Source organism: Anguilla rostrata, chromosome 2 (assembly GCF_018555375.3).
Source record: "Anguilla rostrata isolate EN2019 chromosome 2, ASM1855537v3, whole genome shotgun sequence".
In the NCBI taxonomy this organism is placed as follows: Eukaryota; Metazoa; Chordata; class Actinopteri; order Anguilliformes; family Anguillidae; genus Anguilla; species Anguilla rostrata.
Window position 1 is genome coordinate 8,073,918 of NC_057934.1, and position 25,766 is coordinate 8,099,683.

Genomic DNA, 25,766 nt, shown 5'->3' on the forward strand with positions numbered 1-25,766 from the left:
TTCATCGGGGGGGGGTTAATCTTTTTTCACACCTGCGCCTCCCAGAAAGCACCAGTCCAGCAGTAGTCGCACTTCCATTATTTATAGCACGTCTCCTCCATAAAGCGTCAGAATTTATGTTGGCACGCGTGTCACATGCGTGTTTGTGTTTATCTTTACCCTGATTAGTTCCTCACTCAAACCCCCCCCGCCCCCACCCTGCGTCTGTCCATCCGTCCCACCTCTATTTGTGTCAGACCCTTCACCCCAGGGGTGAGGGGGGTGAGGGGGGGGGGGGTAATGCAAAGCGGAAAATTTTCCACAGCTGATGTTTCGGGTCGCTGTGCAAACAGGTGGACTTTCTTCAGCTTGGGCTGTTTTCTGTATTTTTTTCCCTTCATTAACACCCCCAGCCCCTCTGGGGTTTGATCTCTGTGTTTTTTTTTTATTAGTGATGGATCAGTGCTTTGGCGTCAGGTGCTTTTTTTTAATGAAACACCTGTAATTGCGTCGCCTTGCGTGAGCGTAACCGCTCTAAATATGACCGCGATGCGAAAGTGCGATTGTCGCTCTTCGTTCCCAATTCCGGTTTTAAGCTGAGAGATTTTTTTTTTTTTGAATGGATGGTGCTGTAGGGTTTTGCATTAGGCCAGTGGGCTGCATGGTAGGTGGTCTTGGGGAAATGGAAACTGCAGAGGACCTGTTTAGGTTTTAATAAGTGCAAATGTGTGTGAGACGATGCAATTGCAAAGATGACTGAGTGTGGCCCAGGTTTGCAGAAAACCTGGTCTTATTTGTCAGACTTTCACTCTCTCCCCACCTCTCTCACCCTCTCTCTCTCTATCTCTTCTTTCACTCCCCCACCTCTCTGTCCCTCTCTCTCCTCTTTCACTCTTACCCTGTCTTTCTCTCTTCCTTTTTTCTCTCTCTTTCTCTCGCCCTCCTCTCCTTTCTGTCTCTCCCCCTTTCTTCACTCTCCATTCGTTTTCTCTCTTCCTTTGTCCTCTCTCTCTCTCTCGCCTCTCTCTCTTTCTCTCATTCTTACTTGTTGCTCAGTCTTTTCCCACCACTTATAATTCAGTCTTAATTATTCTGTACTCGCGAATGCAGACAGATTTTTTAAAACACAGCTGACGTGGTTTTAATTTGCACAGAGACTGTATTATGCAGTGAATGCCTTCCAGGAAGAAAAAGACTTTACATAATTTACAAATTAGTTTTTTTTCTTTCTTTTTTTTTTCCTGGAAAAAAAACACATTTGCTGTAATCCAGCTGTAATGCACATCCGTTTAAAAGACAGAGTGAAATCTCTCTCTGAGCACGGCTTGGTGCGGCGTGCGTGTGTTTGTGTTGAAATGTATCCAGACCCACCAGCCCCGTGTTTTCGTAGTGCCCTGTGCTTCCGGACAGCGGCGTTCCAGAGGAAGGGACTATATTCCGGCATTCCGGTCAGATCCCATATCCCACCCTCTGACTCACTAGGAATGTTTGGGGGGGAGAGGGAGTCGGGGGGGGGGTGGGTGGGTGGGCTTTTCCCACTAACCTGGCTCTGGAGTATATGCACTAGATATGCACTTGATGTTCCGGAAGAGGTGTGTGTGCGTGTGTGTGTGTGTGTGTGCTGAGAGGTGAGTTCTGTCGCTCCATTCACACACTCGACACACGTGAGTGCAATTAATCAAAGCTGCAAACAAGCCAGCCCCAGGTTATCTAGAGTACACACAGACGTGCACGTGCGCACACACACTCACACACACGGGCGCTGGCAAAATGGTGTCATCTAACAGTAATCTGTGTCACCGATAGAGCTGGTTTATCAGTGCAGGAAGTCTATCTAGTCATTTCCCTGAAAACCACTGTGTGATCACCCAAGCCCCACGCTACACAAACTCAGGTCCACGTATAACTCGAATGCTGTAGATTTTTGTAAGTTTGATTATATGACATGTTTTCCTGACATTGTTCTAGACATATGGAAGTCAACTTGGCTGTCTTGTCTGGCATTATTTTCGAGCGGTAATGCCGAATTCACCTCCTTATGGCTTTAAAATGGCTGCCATTTTTTCTCTCTGTGCTTGCAATTTCAGGAAATCAGCTTTCTCAGTCCATGTTTTTTTTTTCCAGATCTTAGATCTCGACGGATTTGGAGGGAAAATGAATGTGTCATCACACCTCTTTATTTTTTATGTTATGGTGCTGGGGGGGTGTGGCAGGTCAGTGGATGGAGAGAGAGAGAGGGAGAGCGAGAAAGAGAGAAGGGGGGGGAGAGAGAGAAGGGGGAGGTAGGGCAGGCTTTCCCGACAGAAGACAGGCAGATAAACGAGGGCTTCCCGCCATTCCCGCAGCTAGTAACTGGGGTAATATAAACACCATCTTCATCGTTACCGCCTCCCCTATCCCCTGCCATTTTTACAGCCCTGTTCCCAGCTTGCCATTCTGCAGGTGGCAAGCCCAGACCGGGCGGAGCAAGGCTCTCTCTCACCCCTCCCCCCCCCCCCCCCTAATTTCTGAACCTCGGAGGGTTCACTCGAACCCTCGAAATGACACCTGCCTCTTGGCCAGTCTATCAATCACCCAGCCAATCAGAGCCCTCGGTGGGGGTGTGTGTATCACATGAGAAAACTTAACTATTTCTAACGTAAACGCGGGGTAAGCAAATACTGCAGTGTGTGTGTGTGTGTGTGTGTCTGCATCTGTAAATCAAATCAAATGAATCAAATCTTAAAAAAAAAAAAAAGTAGAAAAAGCTAATCAAAGTGACGAAAGGTGCGCAGAATGAACTTCTGTCCGTTCTGTCCTTCTGGCTAATTAATGTATCCCCAGCAGCGTCTCCTCCAGCTGCTGCAGGTCCTGGTGTCCCTGAGCACAGAATACATTTCTTTTCTTCTTTTTTTTAATAGAGAGACTTATTTCAGCAATCCCTGCGTGTTATCACTCCTGCTGTACAGACGCTGCCTTTGAATCACTTGCTGGGAGTCTTAGTCTGAAAGTAGTGCACTCCTGGTCCGAAGCCCCCCCCACCCCCCACCCCCACCCCATGTAGCAGCGGATTGCTGGGTTTACACTTCAGTGCTGGGGGGGGGGATGTTTTCAGCATAATTTGACACTGAGCTCCCCCCCCCACCACTGCCCCTTCTCCACCCCTGATTCCCTTTCCCCTCTTCCATGTCTTCCCCAATCTATCTACCCTATACCCCCCCCCCCCCACAAAAAATAGATAAAATATTTCTCTTCCATCCCTTGCAATGTTAATTCTAATGACATTGGTTTACCTATCGCCAGGATGTTATGGCCCGACCATTACACTCTCATTAATCACTACCTGGGATGTTTGTTGGAGATTTACAAATCTGGGCCTTTTCTCTGTTCGCACTCATTGTGAGTCGCTCTGGATACGAGCGTCAGCTAAAAGCCTAAAATGTAAAAAAAAAAAATGATCCGAGCCTACAGGCAGGCCTCGTCAGCTCCCGGAGCGGAGAGAATGAATCGTTTCCTCTTCTATTTTTTTCCTTCCCTTTCTCTTTCTTTCAACGTGCGCAAGATGTGCTGCCCTCCAGAGGACTCCGCACTGGCGGACGTGCGGCCTGCTGGTTTTTTTAAACACCGTACTGTAAATTTAGTGTCCCGTAAAAGAAAGGGATAAAAACTATACTGGACTCTAAAAGTAAAAGTGCTGTTCCCCCTTCCCACTCACTGTGTAGTTTTATTCAGATTAACCTGTGCAGTCTCTTATAACGAATCAATACACAACTGATTGGGGTCTCTGATTGGCTAGTTTGTTTTCGAACTCTCATTGGTTACAATGAGGCTTTTGCCAGTGTACCTGTTGCGGTAAACAGATGTATCACTGCAAGGTCTGGTCCTCCAAGGTATCTTTTGTTGGAATAAAATATTCATGATTAATGAGCTGGCTCATTATTACAGTTAATAAGCCCGCAAGCGCTGCAGTAATCCAGGCAATGCCGTTATGCAAGAACCGGCTCGATTCCTGCAGTTGAGTCATGAAAAACAGCGGCAGATCCAGCTCTGATTTTCCCCGCTGTGTGTTTTTAATACTTTGGGGTTTCGGGAAGGGCAAGGTGTTTTGTTAACCAGCTTTGACGCAAAAGATGAAAAGATGAAAGGAGAAAGTCGGAAAGGATGAGGGCATTACCATAACTTCCTCAGAGATGAGATTTCCCAGATTTCTCCTGAGCAAAATACTGATTTTCACACTGTTGGCTAAATGGCCGACTACACACCTCTGTTTGTGCCGGCTGCTTTTACTCATATATTTAAGGATTGCTAATTAACTTTGCAAAAAATATGGCATTTGACTGGGCTGGCTATGTTTCTCATCTGGCTGGCTATTCAAAATTTTGGGGAGCCCCCTGGTGTCAAATGGAGGGTGGGGCCGGGGGCTGTTTGGAGGAGGGGTGGGGGCGGATCATAAGCAAGAGGTTTTGCACTGTTTGCCAACAGAAAGCAGGAAAGAATTTTTTCAGCAGTATAAAAGCCAAATATTTGTGCGCCCCCCCAGAGACGATCGGGCTCTTAAAAACCGGTATTTGCGGATTAATCGTAAAACGAAAAATGTCTTCCGTGCCTCCCCTCGTCTTCTGCGGTCCGGGACACGCTGTTTCAGTTTGAGCGTCTGGGAAGATCACCCTCCCCCTCGGGGACCCCAGAAAGGCGGCAGCAAGGAGAGAGGAACTTCCAAACATCTGGATTGACGATAATGTTTTTTTTTTTGTTTTTGGGGTGGATGGGGGTGGGGGGGGGGGCGGGGGTGTTCCTGACGCAGCTCTGCAGTCTCGTATGTCAGCCAGGTTAATCTCAAACATCTGAGCCGGAGAACGCTCCATCTGGCTCTCTCTCTCTCTCTCTGTCACCGCTCCCGGCTCCGCGGAACCACTCTGGTTCCGCCCTGCGAATGGAACGTTCCCCGATCCCCCCCCCACCCGTCCTTCCCTTCATTCCATCTCCAAAACTTCACTTTCGATCCGTCTGTCCCAGAGACGCACCATTATTTGGGTCAGAAGTGTATTACTTTACTGGAATTTAAACTGGGCTGTTGTATTTATCCAGGGTGGCTTAGAAACAACAGCACTACTGCCTGGATCGGGAGGCAAGGTGCAGTAAAGCCCCAAACAGAGGAAGCGTGGTCCCGTGAGGCCGGCAGGCAACTCGTCCGCCACCCTGACAAGCTCAGCTTGCTATACAAAAGTTATGCAAAAAAAAAACGTATTTCTTTTTTATTTCAATTTTTTGAAGAGCGTAGTGTGGCGGCTGGCTCATTCCCGCATGACAGAACACTCTGTTTTTTCCGCAAAGCTTCATGGGATTATTTAAGGGATCCATTTCTCAACTGCGGGAGGCTCTGGTTGGTGGCAGGAGTTTCTAATGCCATATTACTGGATGGAACAGTCCGTTACCGAAGTATTGCACTGTATTCGCACACACCTGAATGACAAACATATCAAAATCAGCTAAATTCAGCAGTGAGGAGCGGTACCTTTTGAAGTGAAGAGGTCTGTGTGTGTGTGTGTGTGTGTGCCGCACAACACACTCAGTGATAAGACCATCTTCATATGTATTGCATGCTCTGATCAGTAAGGTGTCTCATTACAAATTTATCATAGCACTAGTGATGCCATCCAAACACAGCATTGGGGTATAAGAAATTACTGATGAATGTGTCATTTGCCAATATCCCTACACTTTCCTAATGTACAACTTCTCTGTATATCTAATCTGAATAATATATTTTTATTTAACATATGTCTTATTGTCTGTTTCTTTAAGTTATAGGTAGCTCCACCTTCAGCATGCCCAGAGCTGTAATCAAATGGAATGTACCAGTGAGCAGTTAATTGAGGGGGGGTGGTGTTGAGTTAATTGTCCCTTCCAATGTCATGGCATAGTCCGTCTCGTCCACTTAGTTCCGCGTATTTTATTTCTGTTTCAAACATTTTTATTCGGGCCACGGATCAGCAATGAAAGAGGTGAGCCGGCCCTCTCCGTGCCGTTTCGGTTTTATGGTTTATGGCTGACGTCCCCCCCCCCACCCCACCCCCCTCCCCGGTCACTGGCAGTCCTCCTGGCTGTCCGGATTGAGTTTTACGGCCAGCGCAGCTCTGGAGGACGGCCCGTGATTCAGAGCATGCTGGGAAATGACGGGAGTGACATATGCTCTGCAGATAGGGCTCGTTTAAAAAGGCGGGGCGGGTTCAGGACAATATTCAGCAGCTGCGATGGACACACTCACCCTCCCGGCATACACCCCCAAGGCAAATCTATCCATCCAGGACACACAGGGGTCAAATCATTTCCCAAAGTACATTTTGGAGGTATTCAAGGTCTTGGGTCATGCACCAGAACAGTGGCACTGATTAGATTGTAATTCTCCAGCTTCAGTGATGCTTGCTTCACATATTAAACGCACTTTTCTGCCTAGAGCCTGCATTGTATATCGCAATTTCAAAATGATCAAACCCTTTCAGAGCTGATAAAACGTTTGTAGAATTACTGACGGTTTCAAAAGAACCTGGAGGCGGTTGTGAGTGTGTTGCATATGCTACACTTAAAAATATTTATAATTTATATACACTAATCACTGTTTATATTAATGTATATTTTTGGCTCGTGTAGCCAAGATTTATGTTATAAATCAGCGGTTGAGTTGGCTCGACTCACCACCTCCAATCACAAAATTTACAAGAGCGCCTGATTGGTTGAATGAAGTAACACTGACCCCAATTAGCATGCCATTGGATGTGGAGCAGATTAAAATCCCATCGAGTTACAGGAAAGATAAGCCGCTTAAAGGAAAGCAGTTGTGTGGGGTTGCTTATTATAGGTCCTTATCAAAAAGGTGTCTGGATTGAACAGTCACATAATAAACTTACACGAACTGCATGTGAATTATCCCTTCGTTGGACGGCGTTATTCGTCTGTCGCACTTGTGGCTCTTAGTACCAGGTTTTCAGTGTCTCCACAGAGGGCTTGCGATTTGCAGATTTGATGCCGGTCACTTATCTTGATTGATCTGGCCGCCGCATGCTCGTTCCATAAGCGTCTTATCGGATTGCATTGTATGGATTGATGAAGATTTACTCTCCCGGAAGCCTGGAGTCACCTCGGCATTCGCGTGAGAGTTAGGGCAGCGTAGCATAGCGTGTTCCGCGCATTATAAATAATGCAGAGCCGTCTGAATCCCACTCTGTAGACGCCAGGAGGTAAAACGGGGGCATCGCAGAGAGAGAGAGAGGGGGAGAGAGAGAATAGCTTAGCCCTTGTGCCTGCACCTCGGCCTCTGTGTCTGTAGCTGGGCTCTTGTGTCTGTAGCTTAGCCTCTGTGTCTGTAGATCAGTCTTTGTGTCTGTAGCTGGGTCCCTCTGTCTGTACCTCAGCCCCTGTGTCTGTATCTGGGCCTCTGTGTTTTTAGATCAGCCCCTGTGTCTGTATCTGGGCCTCTGTCTGTACATCAGTCTTTGTGTCTGTAGCTGGGTCCCTCTGTCTGTACCTCAACCTCTGTGTCTGTAGCTTGGCCTCTATATCTGTAGCTTCACCCCTGTGGCTGTCTTAGCCCTGTGTCTGTAGCCTCTCTCTTTATGTTTGTTTCTCTCTCTGTCTCTCATAGGGTAATTAAGCAGACCTTTACCCCTTGCTTTATTTATGTGAGTAATGCTCGTTGAAGCTCAGGGATTCTCTCTGGGGCACCGGCTCTGATAGACTCAGGCTGTTCTCCTGTAGAGCGTAAGCTGCCCCCCTCTCTGGCGGGACGTCCCGCCGTGGTCTGCACATCCTAGTTTGTCCGCGTGTGCAGGAAAGCTGTGAGGTATCGCAGAGGAAGAACACGTAGTTCTCCTTCTGCTGTGACCTTATTACGAACCGTATGTCCAGGGACCCCTGACTGTTACTTCCGACTGATCTGAGGATGCAGCCTGGATGTAGGTCAAACTCAAGTGTTCTGTGTTTTTCTGTGATTTATTTATTTATTTATGTATTTATTTTTATTTTGTCCACACAAATAAAGAGGAACGGACTTAGTGCACGAGGCGAGAGACGGTTCCATTCTGTCCGTGTTCCGGAACTTACCGACCGGGTGCAGCCATGTTGCGTTCTGGTCTGTACTGTGCCAGATCTACCCATACAAGCACAAAGGAACCTATGTCCCCACCCAGAAAATGTTGCCGTGGTGATGGGCCATTTGTTTATGGACGCAACAGCTTTCCAGAATGAACGTGGCTTCAGGCTTGTTTACAGGGCTTGTATTTTTTGACAGTCCCTGACAAGATTTTGAATGCTTTAACTCTTTAGATCCCTGAGAATTTTCGATGATGCGCAATGCTCGACAAAATCGATTGTGTGAATTTGTCTGGTGTCTAATATTAAGGTTATGGTGCATGTCCCCAAACAGTACAAATATGTTTGAGAAAACTGTGTATAGTTTTTAAACCTTTATAAATATGCCACACGAAGGATATTTAATATTGACCTTTCTTTTTTTTTTACTTCAGTCATGCAGTCTTGGAGACACTTGATTGGCCGAATTGTGTTTCCCGTGGGTGTTCCCACTGTGGGTCTTTTGTACACCTCCTTTTCCACCCGCTCCGTCACATCACCCGCCGTGGGGGAAGAAGGAAGGCGGTTGTTTCCATGGTTACGGGGCACGCGGCGACGGGAGGGGCGGCGCGGCGAGAGACGGCGTTTGATTGATGGGCGTATTGATTTCCGCGGCGGCGCCGTCGACGGCGTTTCCCCCGCTTCGTGCGACCGTTGCAGGAGACGGGGATATCCACTTGACCTTTAGGTCGCCTCCGGTGATCTACTGTTCCAGTGCGTGGCCCTCAGGCGCTTCCCTGCTGGTGTTTGGCAGAGCCGCCTCTGTGCAGCCAAGCAGCAGGGTTCAACATGGCCGCCGCCGCAAGCCGCACCCGAAGGGTTGCCAGATTTAGAATTTGTCAAAAACCGGACACGGTGGCACCTGGAAGCATAATTGTGTATGAGGTGGGGTGGGGGTGGGGGGTGAGGGATGCGTGCTGTCGGAACCGATGTTAGACCGGGAGGGCTAATTGAGACGCAAATTAATTTTAAAACAATTTAAATTTAAATTTCTTCCATTGGTTACCAATGCCAGGCTTTATATTGTCCGGTCGGGACCACAAACCAGACGTGAACCGGACGTGTGCGACTAATTTGAAAACTGGACATTCTGGTCCAGATCCTGGCATCTGGCAACCCTTCACACCAGTGCCCATGCTTGAGGTGAAGTGCTTGAGCCAGTGGGCGGTGGGTCTACAGCACTTTTTGGTGGAAATGGGCCTGGGGGGAAGTATTTTGTTGCAGTGTTTGTGCATTTAAATGGGCTGTTTAGCTTACTCGGGCTGTACTTGGTCAGACAACATCAGTGGCCTCGTTCTCAGAACTGTAATGTGCTCTGCAGAAATTGATTTCAAGCTCCAGATGGTTCGCTAAATGTGATTATTTCTTGATAACGTATGTTGAATAAGATTTTTTTTTCCTGAGAACCGGGGAAAAAACTTATATTCAGTTGCACAGCCTCAGATCGTGAAATCGGTGCTGATTGTCTATAAAGTTTATCTCCACGGGTTTGCCTGTTGGGTTGTGTGTGAAGAGTCTTCCCCTGACTTGTGTCTGTTGCTCGCCAGACTTGTGAACTGCGGTGTGACACACTCCCGAGCTGATTACAGGTTGCAACAATTAATATCTATGAGAGAGAGAGGATTGGCCGTCCCGTTCAGCCTGACGACCGGCTCGACAACAGGAAGCTCCAAAAGCGGCGGTTGACTTCACTTGTTCAGGGCGGCTTTTCGTGAAAAATATGGGTCACAGGAGTTTGAGGTGGGTCTCGGAATGAGTCTGTAGTCCACTAGGCTCTGCAAGTTTGTGTAACTGACGGGTCCCTGAAAGGTACTGCATTTCTAATTTGGGTCCTCACGTTAAAAATTATTTCAGATTTTCCAATATTTAAGTTTAAGGACCATTGGTTTAGGGGATGGCTTGTGCTTGTCTTCTCTCTCCTGCATTGACAGCAGAGGCTGCTGCAATTAAAATAGGGCTGTATATACAGCCATTAATACAGGTCTATATATAGAGAGGGGATTGGCCATTCTTTAAACCTTACAGCCAGCTCAATGACAATGAGCACAATCCCCGCACACCCTGATCCGCATCAGATTTCGTGTGTTTGGACCACAATCATTGAATGGCCTCGTCCACAAACATTATGCGTCAGGCAATTTATGAATGGGAGGGCATCGATCGGCGCGACAGAACACGTTTGTGGCGGCGGTGAGCCAGGAGATAAGTGGATAATTGTAACTTTGTTCCCGTGCCGCTTGGAATCGGGCGTTCCTGTGTTCGTTTCTGGAGTGCCCCCGAGACGAAACGGGGGTGCAGCGGCTCGGAAGAGATTCTCTGGCGAGGACGGGGAGGCGGGGGGGGCGGGGGCGGGGAGGCTGGGGGCGAGAGCGAGCGCTCTGCGACGAGCCGCTTCGGAGAGAGAGATGAGCGATGAGGTGAGCGGAATTGATTTCGCCGAGGCTGGAGGGGCGAGGGGGGAGGGGGAGGGGGGAGGGGGGCGGGCTCCGGCCCGTGGACTGACAGGGCGATGTCTCTGTTTCGCGGTGGGAGAAGAGGCCGGGGTTTGCCCACGCGGGCGGCCCGCGTACCGCCAGTCCCGCTCGCGCATCCCGCTCGACTCTCCCTTCCACTCTCGTCGTTTCAGAATAACATTGCCTTCTAAATCACACGCAGATTTCTAAAGGAAAAGTGTGTGGACTGCTTGGAAGTCGGGGAGAACAGTCTGATAACTGCAATTGCAATTGCAATTAGAACCGGGCCACAGATTCTGTAGGCTGTCCAGATATTCAGCTCCTGCATTCCTGTCCTCTGTGCTTCTTAACTGAATAAGGTTCTGAGTTGGTAATACGAGCTTCCTGTCCTGTTATTACAGGCTTCAGTATTATCCTTGATCAGACCCCTTACTGAATTTTCAGGAGATGCATCAAATGATTCTGTTTCAGCTTCTTTGGTAGAGAAGCTGAGTTCCCGGTGTTTGATGTTATGGGGAGCTGAGTGCAGAATCTGTGGCCATACTGCCTTGCCTGTCCCTCTGTCTCATCCCTGCGTGTCAGTCCGACCTGCCCCAGGGGCTTCTGGGTAGATTTCTCTGGCAGGAATCTCAGCAGATCGGGTCTGGTGGCTGACACAAGCGACAGGAAAGACGGTACAGCGTTCCAGTGAGTTCCTGTTTATGCTCCGCTAGACACTTGTGCTCTCTGACCTTTGACCTTTGACCTTGACCGTGTATGCCGAGTGCCAGACAAGCGGGCCTGTTGCCGGTACATTTTGCAGAGATTGCGGCGGGAACACAAGAGCACAAATTCGTCACGATTGTCACACTGGCAGCAACACGTTTCTCGGTTCGCCCCCCCCCCCCCCCCTCCCCCACCCTCCAGTCTGTGGCACTTTCTCTCGGGCGCGAATTTAAGAGCGAGCTGCGATGGCACCGAGTGACTCACACAGGGCCGTGAGCTCAGCCCTGAAGGACAGCTTCACCTCTCCATTCAAGAAGTCTCAGATATAGTTTCAGCAGATCTGTCACAACATGCGTCCTGAGGTCCTGTTTACACTTGCCTTTCTGCATTACGTTGCAGTCGTTTGGCAGAGGCTTTCATCCAAAGGGACGTACGGTAAGCGCATACCTACACGCAATATGCAACTCATTTCCTGACACATCCAGTGATCCAATGCCGTCTGTGTCACGTTTGATTACCGCGGATCTAAGCACTAAGGAATCAGGCAGGGGTGCGTTTGTGAAAACCCGACGTGGATCGCATCCGGAGGCGGACTGAACTGGATAGTGGCGCCGTCGGCGCTGGAAGATGTGCCTTGGCCTGTCACCTCAGGATCCAGAGCCGGTTTGGGAGCTGGAGGTGTCTGTCCACTGGGCAATGCAGGGAGGTGGGCAGGGGCGGTGGCCAAGTTGGACCCCCCCTTTAAACCTGTAGTACAGAACCCCCCCTTGCATTTCTGACCCCGCTCCTTCCCCCCAGTCCTTATACAGTTGAATGTACTGGCGCTACACCGTTTCAATACTCGGTCCTGGCGATGCTAACCGTTTTGTTTGTGGCTCTCCAGCCGAACTCGTCGAACAATGAGGATGCGTGTTTCAGCACGCTGCAGAACGAGGACGGGTGACGGATAACATGTTTTTTTTTTTGTTTTTTTTTTACCACTTCATCCAGCGAATCTCCAAGTGCTTGATTGCTGTGATACGGCGCTGAGTGTTTGTTTTGGTTTAAGCTAGACGTGCCCGTAGAGACGTGCGTGCTTGAGCCCGGCCCGAAGAATGAGAGGAAGAGGAAGCAAAATAAATAAATGGATCTGAGGTGTAAAACAGATTTATAGGCAGTATATGCCAGTGCACAGCTGCTTAAAGCAGCCATGTTTCTCGGTGTGGAGGAGTTATTACCAGCCAGCATCCGCTGACTGAGGAGTCGGTCTGGTTAGTGATGTCTTTCCTAAGCAGGGGTGTGGGGTCCACTGACTGAGGAGTCGGTCTGGTTAGTGATGTCTTTCCTAAGCAGGGGTGTGGGGTCCGCTGACTGAGGAGTCGGTCTGGTTAGTGATGTCTTTCCTAAGCAGGGGTGTGGGGTTCGCTGACTGAGGAGTCGGTCTGGTTAGTGATGTCTCTCCTAAGCAGGGGTGTGGGGTCCACTGACTGAGGAGTCGGTCTGGTTAGTGATGTCTTTCCTAGCAGGGGTGTGGGGTCCGACTGACTGAGGAGTCGGTCTGGTTAGTGATGTCTTTCCTAAGCAGGGGTGTGGGGTCCACTGACTGAGGAGTCGGTCTGGTTAGTGATGTCTTTCCTAAGCAGGGGTGTGGGGTCCACTGACTGAGGAGTCGGTCTGGTTAGTGATGTCTTTCCTAAGCAGGGGTGTGGGGTCCACTGACTGAGGAGTCGGTCTGGTTAGTGATGTCTTTCCTAAGCAGGGGTGTGGGGTCCACTGACTGAGGAGTCGGTCTGGTTAGTGATGTCTTTCCTAAGCAGGGGTGTGGGGTCCGCTGACTGAGGAGTCGGTCTGGTTAGTGATGTCTTTCCTAAGCAGGGGTGTGGGGTCCACTGACTGAGGAGTCGGTCTGGTTAGTGATGTCTTTCCTAAGCAGGGGTGTGGGGTCCCTGACTGAGGAGTCGGTCTGGTTAGTGATGTCTTTCCTGAGCAGGGGTGTGGGGTCCACTGACTGAGGAGTCGGTCTGGTTAGTGATGTCTTTCCTAAGCAGGGTGTGGGGTCCACTGACTGAGGAGTCGGTCTGGTTAGTGATGTCTTTCCTAAGCAGGGGTGTGGGGTCCACTGACTGAGGAGTCGGTCTGGTTAGTGATGTCTTTCCTAAGCAGGGGTGTGGGTCCGCTGACTGAGGAGTCGGTCTGGTTAGTGATGTCTTTCATAAGCAGGGGTGTGGGTCCGCTGACTGAGGAGTCGGTCTGGTTAGTGATGTCTTTCCTAAGCAGGGGTGTGGGGTCCACTGACTGAGGAGTCGGTCTGGTTAGTGATGTCTTTCCTAAGCAGGGGTGTGGGGTCCACTGACTGAGGAGTCGGTCTGGTTAGTGATGTCTTTCCTAAGCAGGGGTGTGGGGTCCACTGACTGAGGAGTCGGTCTGGTTAGGATGTCTTTCCTAAGCAGGGGTGTGGGGTCCGCTGACTGAGGAGTCGGTCTGGTTAGTGATGTCTTTCCTAAGCAGGGGTGTGGGGTCCACTGACTGAGGAGTCGGTCTGGTTAGTGATGTCTTTCCTAAGCAGGGTTGTGGGGTCCACTGACTGAGGAGTCGGTCTGGTTAGTGATGTCTTTCCTAAGCAGGGGTGTGGGGTCCACTGACTGAGGAGTCGGTCTGGTTAGTGATGTCTTTCCTAAGCAGGGTGTGGGGTCCGCTGACTGAGGAGTCGGTCTGGTTAGTGATGTCTTTCCTAAGCAGGGGTGTGGGGTCCGCTGACTGAGGAGTCGGTCTGGTTAGTGATGTCTTTCCTAAGCAGGGGTGTGGGGTCCGCTGACTGAGGAGTCGGTCTGGTTAGTGATGTCTTTCCTAAGCAGGGGTGTGGGGTCGGTTTTCGCGGGGAGTGCGTAAATTTCGCTGACGCCCCGGGAGTCGCTCCGAGCGCTCCAGCTGATGAATTTAAGGGACCACCCAGGGCGCCGTCGGCAGAACCTCCCGCCGTCCCTCTTTCCGGCCAGAGCTCGTCGGTTTTTTTCCCTGAACGTGCGCTCCGGAGAGGAAACGCTGGCGGACGCGTTGTCGAGATCGGCGTGTGACGGTGGTCGGGTGCCGCGGCGTTGGCGTGACAGCGTTGACGTGACTGTGTGGCGTTGTGCTCTCCTTTTCCCGTGGCTGTTTCCCTGGCTTTCCGGAGCTTTCTCAGTGCCTGAAAGGCCTTTTCAGAATATGTGCAGTCAGGTGGTTTGTTTTTGTGCTGAGTCAGCATAGAGCTTTCACTCTCTCTTTTCACTTTCGCTCTCTTTTTTTACTTTCACTCTCTGTCTTTCCTCTCTCTCTCTCTCTCCTCTCTCATGCTCTCTCTCTCTCTTTCCTCTCTCTCTCTCTCTCGCTCACTCCAAGCTCGCTGTCCTTTGTATGTTGAGCCAGGGTAAGCATTCGCGCCAGTCTGACATTCCAGTGTAAGAATGGGTGTGTGGTATCCTGTTGCCTGTGTGGTGTTTTGTGTGCCTGTGTGTGTATATGCCTGTGTGTGTGTGTGTGTGTGTGTATGTGTGTTTCTCTGAGCCTGTGTGTGTGTTTATCCCTGTGTGTGTGTGTGTGTGTGTCTGTGTGTCTGAGTGCCTGCCTGTGTGCATGTGTGTGTCTGTGGATCTGATGCTGTGGATTATTCCAGCATTCCCGTCCGTTCGGTTTTCCCACACAGCTGATGTGCCCCATTCCCGTCTGCTAATACCGCGGAATTCTAGACCTGTCTGAGCGGAGCCAACATTGGGACCGTCGATCGGATGCACATTTCACAATAATCACGTGACTCGTCCAACTGGAGTTGAAAATTCATTTGAAATGGGGGGGCGGGGGGGGGAGGGGGGGGAATGCAATGAAATGAAAATGAAAAAGCCCTTGGAGGATGGGGGAACGGCTAATGCTATATGTACACTGTGCACATAAAGTATATGACCTTTTACAAAGCTAAGTGTACCGTACATGAAACTGAACACGCTATCGCTATCTGACGACAGCTTCAATTTGAGTGAACTGGCTGAACGTAGTTTGATTCACACTGGTGTGAAAGTGAACTCGGTGACCGTGCTGGTCACTATGAACTCACACTCCCAGCAGGCCAGAGGAGGATGGGCTCCCCCTGGTGAGTCTGCTTCCTCCCAAGGTCTCTTCCTGTTTGTTCTGCTCGGCTGGTTTCTCCACGTTTCGCTTTTGTTAGAGGTTTGAGGCAGGGTTGTGCTGCGGAGCACATGGTGACATATGTTTTGGTGAAACGCGCCACATGAAATAAATATGATTTGATGTGATTTGTGTGGTCACAAGCAAATGTTGTAGTGTGTGTCTGTTAAACTGTGCCAATACTGGGTCTGGAGTCTGTGTGTTTGATACACATCTGTGCAAGTGGACGTCTGTGGTGATGGCTACAAGACTCACCATATTCATTCATAATTGATCTATGATGCTTCTAACAAAATTGTTCTTGTTTTCGACTCATTTGTCTTTCGATGCAAACGCTGCTCACACGGGCCAAAGTCAGTTCTCTTTCGCTGTGTTGAATTGTCCAAAACAGCATTTGAAATGACTCCTTCGGGCAGCTAATTTTGAATGAAAGAGGAACTTTAGCCCTGAGGAGACTAAAAAACTCAGTTTTCCTTCCAAATGTGTCTAGTAAGTCTCCTGCCTGCCTACACACAAAGGAAGCGGGGCTTGCTCGCTCGCTGAGCTGTCACAAGACTCAAACACTGTCCACCTACACAGCAATGACCCTTTAACCCTTTGAAGTGTTGGCTCACACATGGGTGATTAGAATGTTCTTAAGTGAGCAGTCTAATGCTGATGCAGCAATCACTACTGGCGACTGAAAGCAATGAAGTTATAGAATGCTGATTTAGAATTTAGAAAAAAAATCCCCCTAAAAACCTGTTCTTCAGAGGGTTAAAGATTGTTATCATTAACTCAGGCCAGAAATCGCACTCCTCACCAGAGAACCAAGGATTATAAAATATGGATTAAATATTGCTTGTCATCAACTTTCGCATAGAAAAGTTGCCAGTCACCATTGGCATTGCTCTACATGTTGTCTGTGATTGGTGGAGCAAGGAGATGCATCTCCAGGGGTAACCCATCTCTTGGCGCTTTGGGGGAGCAGGTGTGCTTGCAGGTAGGGGTGTGGGTGCTCGAGCGGTCATTTAATTTCACTTTTTCCCTGTCCTTCTCCGTCTTCTGCAGGTTGTGCAGCCTCACCCTGAAGAAGCTGATCGTCCTGAAGGAACTGGACAAAGACCTGAACTCGGTGGTGATCGCTGTGAAGATCCAGGTGAGGGAATGGGGTTCCGTGTGTCAGAACACCAGACCTGGGATGAGTGCGTAACGTCCTGTCCCTGTTTGGACTGAAGCATTCCTGCAGAAACCCTGAGACCCACAGTGGTGTCTGTGGGTAGCACTGCTGCCTTGCAAGAAGCAGGTCCCAGGTTCATGTCCCCTCTGATTGGCCAGTTCTCCCCATGTTTGTGTGGGTCTCCTCCGGGTACTGCGCTTTCCTCCCACAGTCCAAAGACATATACGCTGCAGGGCTCACTTGCAAAAGTGATGTCAATCACAGTGTGACTACCCTGGTTAAATTACGGTTAAATAAATTAAAAATAAAATAAATAGATTACTAACCGAAACATGTAATCATGTAAAAGAGGGGTTTTGTTCATAATATTGGTAAAATCTGAATGATTTTTATATGTCTGAACGGTTGAAGTATTTCCCCCTGGTGTGGTCCACAGTGGGGTCCGGTCCACTGTGGGGTCTGGTCCACAGTGGGGTCCGGTCCACTGTGCACCATCTTCATCGCCGATCCTTTGTGGAGAGTTCATGTGTTTCGTAAAATTAAGACGGCAAGTGAAAAATATACGGACAAGATAGTGCTTCGTATCGATACTGTCCACAGTCACGTGACTTGAGGCCTGATTTGTAGTGGGCTCGGGGCACGACTCTTTAATTGGCTCCTGCCATTAGAGGGGGTAGGAAGGTTCAAGGAAGGGGCGCGACTAAAGGCATGAATCAGTCGACGAAGCGGTCAAGGAAAGGTCATGCCAGGGGCGGAAAAGCTGCGGGGTAACCATGGCAACGGCATGCGATCGGAGCGGCGGGAATTTGCCCTCTCGGTGCGAGAGCCCTGTCGCAGCGATCCTCTCTCGCCCTCCTCCTCCTCGTTTGGATTTCGGTGGTGACCGGCTCGTTAAGTCCGGCTCGTTAGTCACGCCTCAGCCCGGCCGGCCGTTATCCAGGGAAAAACATGGTTTTTTTTTTTTTTTAAAAGCAGAAAATGTTGAGGTGTGGTCTGAAATGGCGGCTTTTTGCAGAAAACCGCCAGACAATTTGCCAGAAAGGGGGCCTCGCCCTACCAAAACGGGGGAAGAGCACCGTCGTCAGTGCTAGGGGCGGTGTCGGTACACCCACGAAGGTGCAATCCCATGATGCCTCCTGTTTTTCACCCTTTTGTCCGTGGTCATAATGGTCACAGTCTCTGTAGAAAGAGCACGCTGAATAGCAGCGTTCTCGATAATCCCACAAGGGTACACTCCCATAATGCAGCCTGTTTTAATGATGACAATAAAAGTGATAATAAAAACATTTTTTTTTACAATGTGCTTTCCAGACAGTATGCTCAAAAACAGAGAGCAGCAGACCCAGTTCAAAGATAATTGCAATGTACAGATACAGACACGATGTAGAGCTAAGAATAAGACTCAAATAAAGGTAAATTGTGCAGTATTCGGGTTACTCCACTGATGTCACTGAGAGCAGAAAACATAAAATACTGCTTTTCCCTCTTTGTCACTGGTCATGATCTCAGTGACCACTGGACTGGTTTCTCTATGTCTGTGAATGCAGTGAATAATTTTGTGAACCCCCCTCCCTGGTGGCAAGCTGCGATTGGTCAGCGGGCATTGTAGCCATGCGGAGTTCATCCCCCCCCCCTTTGGGGCTTTTACCAAATCGCACTTCCTGTGGGACCGCGTGAGCGCGTGGCGCTCGCCGGCTGGCTGGCTGCTGACTGTTCGACCCCGGCGACCGTGCCCCGGGGGAAGTGATTTCTTTATTTCCCCAATTCCACCCCCCCCCCCCCGGCAACTAACCTGGAAATGAACCAACTGTCAGACCGTAAACGTCTGGAGCGGCAGCCAATGTTGCTGTTTCGCGGCTGATCGCGGGAGGGAACATTCGGCAGTAAGAGCCAAACGCCGGTGTGCCCCGGGGACGACTCGTGAGGGTAACGTTTCCTTAGGAGGACCCTAAAAAAGGCCCGTAAAACGTGTTATTAAATTGTTTATTTACGGCCTGCAAATGTGTTTCAAACGAATATTTTCGGATTAATCAGGAACAATCAGGTCCCTGACGTTCCCTGTGAATCAAACGCTCACCGGATCTCCACGGCAACTCTCTCAGAAGTGTCTCCCCCAGGGATGAATCTGGCTGTTGTCAAGGCAACACCAGCTGCCTTGTGCCTGGGTTTGTGGAATGATGCTGGAACTGTGCTGTAACTCCAGTCGAAGCCTCTCTGGCGCCCCCTACAGTCTGCATGCACACACTGCATGTTCCTACCCTCCTGCGAGTCGGTGCTGGTTCGAGTTTAACTAACGGACTGCTGAGTGGCTAATTCGGTTAAGGCACAACGCTGTGGTGCATGGATGAGCCCCATGGTCTCGGATCGAAATCTGGACTGTGCCAGTAGCAACTGATGGAGATTTTAAAGTTTGTCAGCACGATGTTTTTGTGCTTGATGACAATGGAGTTTTTAGAGTGTGTTTGCGTGATGTTTCTGTGGGCGTTGATGATGGAGATTTTAAAGTTCGTTCGCGTGATGTTTTTGTGAGGTCGGCTGGAGTGCTATGCTAATGGGATTCAAACGCGAGCTAAAAATCATGACTGAAGCTCCATGAAGCACCTATTTCCTCTCTCTGTGCTAAACAATGAAAACAATGAGTGAATTAATCAGTCTTTATTTCTGTACAGCCACATTTACATAGAGGGTGTCACGCAGTGGACATTTTCCTGTGAGCACTGGAAAACCCAGAAGAAGCCAAATTTGATGGAATAAACACAACCCACTGGGGTCCTGACAGCTTAAAAAATGAAATTTTGGAGAAGGAAATATTGTAAACTTCACGTGGAAGTTTCTGTGGAACTCTCTTTTTATGATGATAAAATACGCTTGTGAGGTCATAATAGCAGGGCTTCCTCTTACAGTCTTTTCTCCTGTTTTTGGGTAACGTGATACCACTGCCACCTGTGTAGGTGTGGTTACACATCCGTTGGGATTAATTCCCAATTCTTTCTCTCTGTCTTTCTCTCACTCTCTCTCTCTCTCTCTCTCTCTCTCTCTCTTATTCTCTCTCTCTCTCTCATGCCTTTCATGTGTCAGAGTTGCCTTGTTTATGTGTTCGGTTTGTTCAAAGTGCCTTCAAACCCCCCCCCCCCCCCCCATTCCACACCTTTGGGTGCAAATGTGCAACTAATCCAGTGCAGAAGGAAACAGAGCTAATGGAAAAATGATCTGGCTTCTGAAAGTCTATAAAAGTACCAGGAAATCGTTACCCAGGCCCCTCTCCCCCTCTCCCCCTTTCCCTGAAGTGCAGTTCTGCGTGGGCTCAGGACTGGGTGATACCAACCGGAAAAATCCTTTTACATTTTACATACATATTAATCATATTACAAAACTCCCATAGTGCTTAGGGCAGGGGTGTGTAACCCTGGTCCTGCGGAACCGTGCTATATCTTCATAATATACTTTATGTCAATACATGAACAGCATTGACTCTCTCTCTCACTCTCTCTCTCTCCTCTCTGTCTCCCTCCCTCTCTTTCTCTCTCCCTCCCTCTCCCTGGTATCTGTTCTTCTGCACTCTTTGTTCTCCAAATTCCCCCACGAATGGGAGGGTGGGGGGCGGGGCTGTCAGTAGAGGGGGGGGGGGTGTGGCAGTCATCATCCAGAGGGACTTACAGTACAAGAGAACATAACTGCATCCACATGTGTTACACGAGCAGCATTGATATAGGCCGCCAGGCTAACGCCACTCTCATAACAGAGCCTAAAGCTTGTGACTGAGGCATCCGTCAGGCACTAATGAGGGTTAAACTATGCCGACCTACGGCCATGACACATTGTTAACTACCTACAGTAATGAAATGGAGGGCACCGATGCCATAACAATCACTGAGTTAATTAAATAGCAGGTGGTGGGCGTGGGGATCAGAGGGACCCAGGGTGAAGGCTAAAGAGGTGTCTGAAGAGATCTCCAGTCTGCATGTTCTGCATGCATGTTCTAACTGCGTCGTCTGCATGCTCGTTCTAACTGCATCTTCTGCATGCATGCATGTTCTAACTGCATCTTCTGCATGCATGTTCTAACCACGTTCTGCATGCATGTTCTAACTGCATCTTCAACATGCATGTTCTAACCGCATTTCCTGCATGCATGTTCTAACTGCATCTTCAACATGCATGTTCTAACCACATGTTCTGCATGCATGTTCTAACTGCATCTCCTGCATGCATGTTCTAACTGCATCTCCTGCATGCATGTTCTAACCGCATCTTCTGCATGCATGTTCTAACTGCATCTCCTGCATGCATGTTCTAACTGCATCTTGTGTGTGCATGTTCTAACTGCATCTTGTGTGTGCATGTTCTGACTGTATCTTGTGTGTGCATGTTCTAACTGCATCTTCTGCATGCAGGTTCTAACTGCATCTTCTGCATCATGTTCTAACTGCATCTTGTGTGTGCATGTTCTGCGTGCACACTCTCTGTTCATGTTCTGTGTGCATTTTCTACATGCATATCCTTCAGGCTGAAACACTTGCATTTCCATTAAGGGGAGACTGAGTTTGAAATGAATGCTCTGCTCTGCCCTGCACAGTTCATAACCGCAGGTTTCTACTGAGAAGAGAAGAGAACAGGGAGCAAATACTTCCTGTGGTCTAAGTAGGGCAGAGAGCTGCAGCTGTGTCCTTAAGGAATTGCCGGGGTTGGATCTTCCATGTATGCTTAAGACAATCTTTTTGTGGGTCGTTGACTGTGTTTTTTTTGAGGATTTTACAGCTAATGACCTGAATTTAATTTACTGAAATGTGTAGGAAAGATTGTTGCTTTCAGTCGAAAATTTATACTGGACATTAATTAAATTAAATCATTAAAACTGACTGACATTAAAATTTGATGGATAAATCCAACTGAAGTCTTACAAATATATGTTGATCTTTTTTTCCTGAAAGCTTAAACTAGGTTTGAGCAATATTTGTATTTTTTTGTGAGAGAGAGATCAACACATGACCTGTCATAAGCCTACAAACAGCCATGTCTAACCACGTGTAACGATGACATCTTTTCTTCGATGAAACGAGGCTGTTATTTAATCAATTTTGCGTGATGATTTTCTTCATCCGGCCGAATGACAATCTACTGACACGGTTGGAACTTTAATTGGGATTTTGTGTAAATTAGGTCACTCGTTTGATACTCCCCAAAACCAGATTCTTTTTCTCTCTCTCTCTTTTCCTTCCTCTCTCCCCCCTCTCCCTCTCTCCTGCTCTTTTTCTCTCCCTCGATGTCTCTGTCTCTTGCTGCCTCTCACTCTCTCTCCCCCTCTCCTCTCCCTCTCTCTTCCTCTTTCTCTCTGTCCCTCCCCCCACTCTCTCTCTCTCTCTCTCTTCCTCTCTCCCTCTGTCTCTCCTCCCCCCCCCCACTCTCTCTGCCACTCTTTCTCTCTCTCTATTCCTGGGAGGAGGGAAGGGCAGTGAAGCGTGGCCTCATCCGTGATCCGTGATCCGTGATCCGTGTTTTCTCCCGAGCGTGAAATCCCACCGCCCGCACCGAGGTGCCCGAGGAGGGCCGCCGTCGCCTCGCCCGGAACTGGGGCATCAAATCCGATTTCCAGAAGGTTCTGTGCTGGAGACGACGCGGGGAAGCCGAGGGGGAATTCGGGGATAAGTGGGAGTGGAGGGGGGGAAAGGACGGGAGACGCTGTCGTTTCTTAAAGGAAATCCAGAGGTCAAAAAGCCCGGCTATTCTGTGTTCCAAACAGTTGTCGTTCCATTCAACATGCATTCTCTTCAGCTCTGGTGAAACTGATTTCTATGGTTAAACACTTGTTCAGACATTAGGCCAGCACTACTGGGTGCATTATAAACTTTCCAGCCCTGAGGTTGGGTTTCAACACCAGTAAAAAAATAATAATAATAATTTATTAAATTGTAGTAATAATAATAAGAAAGAAATTAAATAATAGCATTTATAATAATAATAATAATAATAATAATAATAAGTAATCTTGAATAGTTATTATACTGAGGACTGAGGACTGGAGTCAATGTGAGCATTGAGCCAGAAGGCTGGCTGATCTGTGATTCGCTCCCGTCTCCTGTAGTTACCGCTAGCCGTCCGTCAGCAGATGTCCGAGGCGTTCGGCCCGCTCTGAAACCTCGCTGTGCGTCGGCGCCTCTGTCCCGCTCAGGAGGCGGCACTGCGGTCGGTTTCACCTTTTATTGCAGCGCTCCGTTGTCTGAGAGAGCCTCGAACCCGACTCCGCTGTCAGGAACACGACGAGAGGCGGTGAGGCGTTTTATTATCCCCCCCCCTCCCCCCCCCAAATCCCCAAGCACCTGGCGATGATTAAGTTTCACCACCCCCCCCCCCCCGCCCCCCACCCCGGAGCAAAGTTTTATAGCAGGCGTCTCAAACTTCAGTGCAGGCCATGATGTCAGATGGAGTGGCTTTTCAGAGCGTTTCATCTCTACTGAACGCTGCTGAGTGCTTAATCCAGGTCACTGATTGGCTAAGAGTCCGCACGCCTTGTTTCCATGGTCTGAAGTGGCTACTGATTGAAAGGAAGTTATAAAACATCTGCAGACACTGTGGCCCTTCAGGACTGGAGTTAAACCTGTAGACACTGTGGTCCTCCAGGACTGGAGTTAAACCTGCAGACACTGGCCCTCCAGGACTGGAGTTAAACCTGCAGACACTGTGGCCCTCCAGGACTGGAGTTAAACCTGCAGACACTGCGGCCCTCCAGGAATACATTTTGAGATCCCTGTTTTATATTGTCCCATCTCTACTGCAGGGTCACTTGTCCAGATCTTTTCGATGCTCCTTCATAACCAAAAAGGCCCCATCTCTCAACCACAAGTGACCATGTGAAATCACCCAAGAAGAGGATTATTTATTCCTTTTTTTAAACATTTTTCTTTGTTTCAGAAGACAGCGGGAAATGGAAAAACAAAACAAAGGAAGTGGAAAAAGCAGCGTCTTCAGAAAAGCCACAGGCGCCGATCGCCACAGGATCCGCTCTGTCGAGAGCCTTGCCTCGCGGGAGTTTGTTCACCCCGCCGTTTTTCGAGGCCAGAGATGACCACAGGGCCTAATGACCACCCCTCCCCACCCCATCCTCCCCCACACCCCTACCCCTAAAACTGAGAAACCGAAATTGAGAGGCGGGTCTTTCGAAATCCTCGCAGATAGGCAACAGACGACGCGCCTGTGAGAAGCGTTTGTAAAAATTTTTTGGACGGATCGTTTGCTCTGCTGCTCGTCGTTAGGGCGTTGCCGGCGTTCAGAAACTCTTCGCCGGCCAGGGCGCCGTCAGCGGCGCTAATTAGACGAAACAAATTAGAGCTGATTTTCAGTCTTCAGTCTCTGTCACGGGACGCCACTCTGATGGGCGTTATCTTCATTTGCCCCCCCCACCTCCACCACCACCCCCACCTCCCCAAATTGCTGGTGCTGTTCATGCATTTGTTTTGTCAAAAGTGATTTATTTGCGCGTGTGCTTTTTAAGATAATCATTTACGCCTTCGCCGGTTTGTCTTGACGCAACTTCTGAACGCGTGACGGCTCGTTAGACGTCTGATATCGACGGCGGTCTCCCTGGCGTCTTGTTAGGGCCTGCCCCCCCCCCCTCGAGGCTCAGACGAGACGGGTACAGTCGAGCGTGACAAACCGGCGTTCGTCCCGACGGAGAATCCGTCACGACGGGCCCGTGGGGGGGGGTGCGAGTCACCGCGGTGATGAACGGCCCGGTCCGAGCCCGTGGCGCAAAACGCATCGACTTCAGGAACTCGGCCCCGTTAATGAAAAATCACTGCGCCCTATGAGGCTCCCTCCGCAAGACAGACCCCCACCACTTTAATCAGCGCTCACAGTTAGCGTGTATCTGAGCGCCATTTTATACTGTGTAAGCAGATGCATTTGAATTTATTTTTTGCCCCTGGGGAGGGGGTGGGGGTGGGGGTGTGTGGCACTAGCTGATTCCAGAGGGGGTTCATTAGGTTTGTGACCCCCCCCCCCCCCCCCCCCACAGAGTCCGATAAACCCTCCTCAACAGATTGATTGGATGGATTCATGCTGGTTTGGGTTTGCAGTCTGTTCCACGGGGGGAAGTACAGGACGAAAGAAAAAGCTTGATATATTTCTGACCAGCCAAACCCTCGACACACAACTGCAGTCCACCAGCAATCAGTGGAGTCTTGATAATGGCCCCCCCACCCCCATGGTTACCGGAAGGGGGGGGGGGGGCCTTGACTAATTCCATCTCAGTCAGGCAAATGAGGTCACTGGCAACCCCACCACCCCCACCCCCCCCCTTATCCTTAAGGAAGACGGGAACCTTACTCACAGGTGACGTACAGAGCAGAGCATTAGGGGAATGCTGACTGTGGGTCTTTATGGCTGTTTGGGGAAAGGGGGGTTGTACAGCCAAACCTCCACAGAAGCACCCCCTGATGGTGTAGTTTCCTGTAATCGGTGGGGCAATTCAGTTTTGAAATGACAGCTTGGGGTGGGGGGGTGGGGGAACTGGGATCTCTCTCTCTCTCTCTCTGTCTCTCTCTTTCTCTTTCTCGCTTTCGCTCTTTCTCTCGCTCTCTCTGTCTCTCTCTCTTTCTCTTTCTCTCTTTCTCTCGCTCTCTCTTTCTCTTTCTCGCTTTCGCTCTTTCTCTCGCTCTCTCTGTCTCTCACTCTTTCTCACTTTCTCTTTCTCTCGCTCTCTCTGTCTCTTTCTCTTTCTCGCTTTCTCTCTTTCTCTCGCTCTCTCTGCCCCTCCCTCCCTCCTCCTCCCTCTGCCGGGCACGGTATCCACTCTGTGGCCCTTTTTCACTTGCGCCGGTACTTTCTTATCGCGCGCGGGGCTGAGAGAGGTCCTGAGGTGCAGCTCAATCCCGGCGATATCGCTGCCTGCTTCGCTATCACGAGCAGACAGATTCATATCCTGTCTGTCACCGAATCAACATGACTATATTCAAAATGCAGAAAATTGGACGTTGCCGTCGGTGATGACTTATTCCACCACGTGACTGGGATGTACCATAAATCCTAATGAAATGTACAACTGTAGCAGCAGGATATGGGGAAAAACATTTTTGAACGATAGCTAGTTATCTTGTCTATCTCCAGTTCCAGTTCTCGGAGGCTGTAGTACAGTTAATTATGTTGTCAGTAGCAAAAGAGAAAATGCTAAATTGCCTCACAAATCACTGTAGTTGAGATACCCACTGCTGTTGGCTTCTCATGCACATTAG

The 25,766-nt window shown here is 49.4% G+C and overlaps 1 protein-coding gene across 1 annotated transcript in view; it reads left to right on the top strand.

Moving 5' to 3' along the window:
- si:ch211-126j24.1 (phosphofurin acidic cluster sorting protein 2) overlaps positions 1–25,766 on the top strand; it is a 95,406-nt gene that overhangs the window by 28,861 nt on the left and 40,779 nt on the right. The window contains exon 2 of the mRNA XM_064317519.1: positions 16,431–16,518. Coding sequence (XP_064173589.1) covers positions 16,431–16,518 — 88 coding nt within the window. The remainder of the gene's footprint in view (positions 1–16,430; positions 16,519–25,766) is intronic.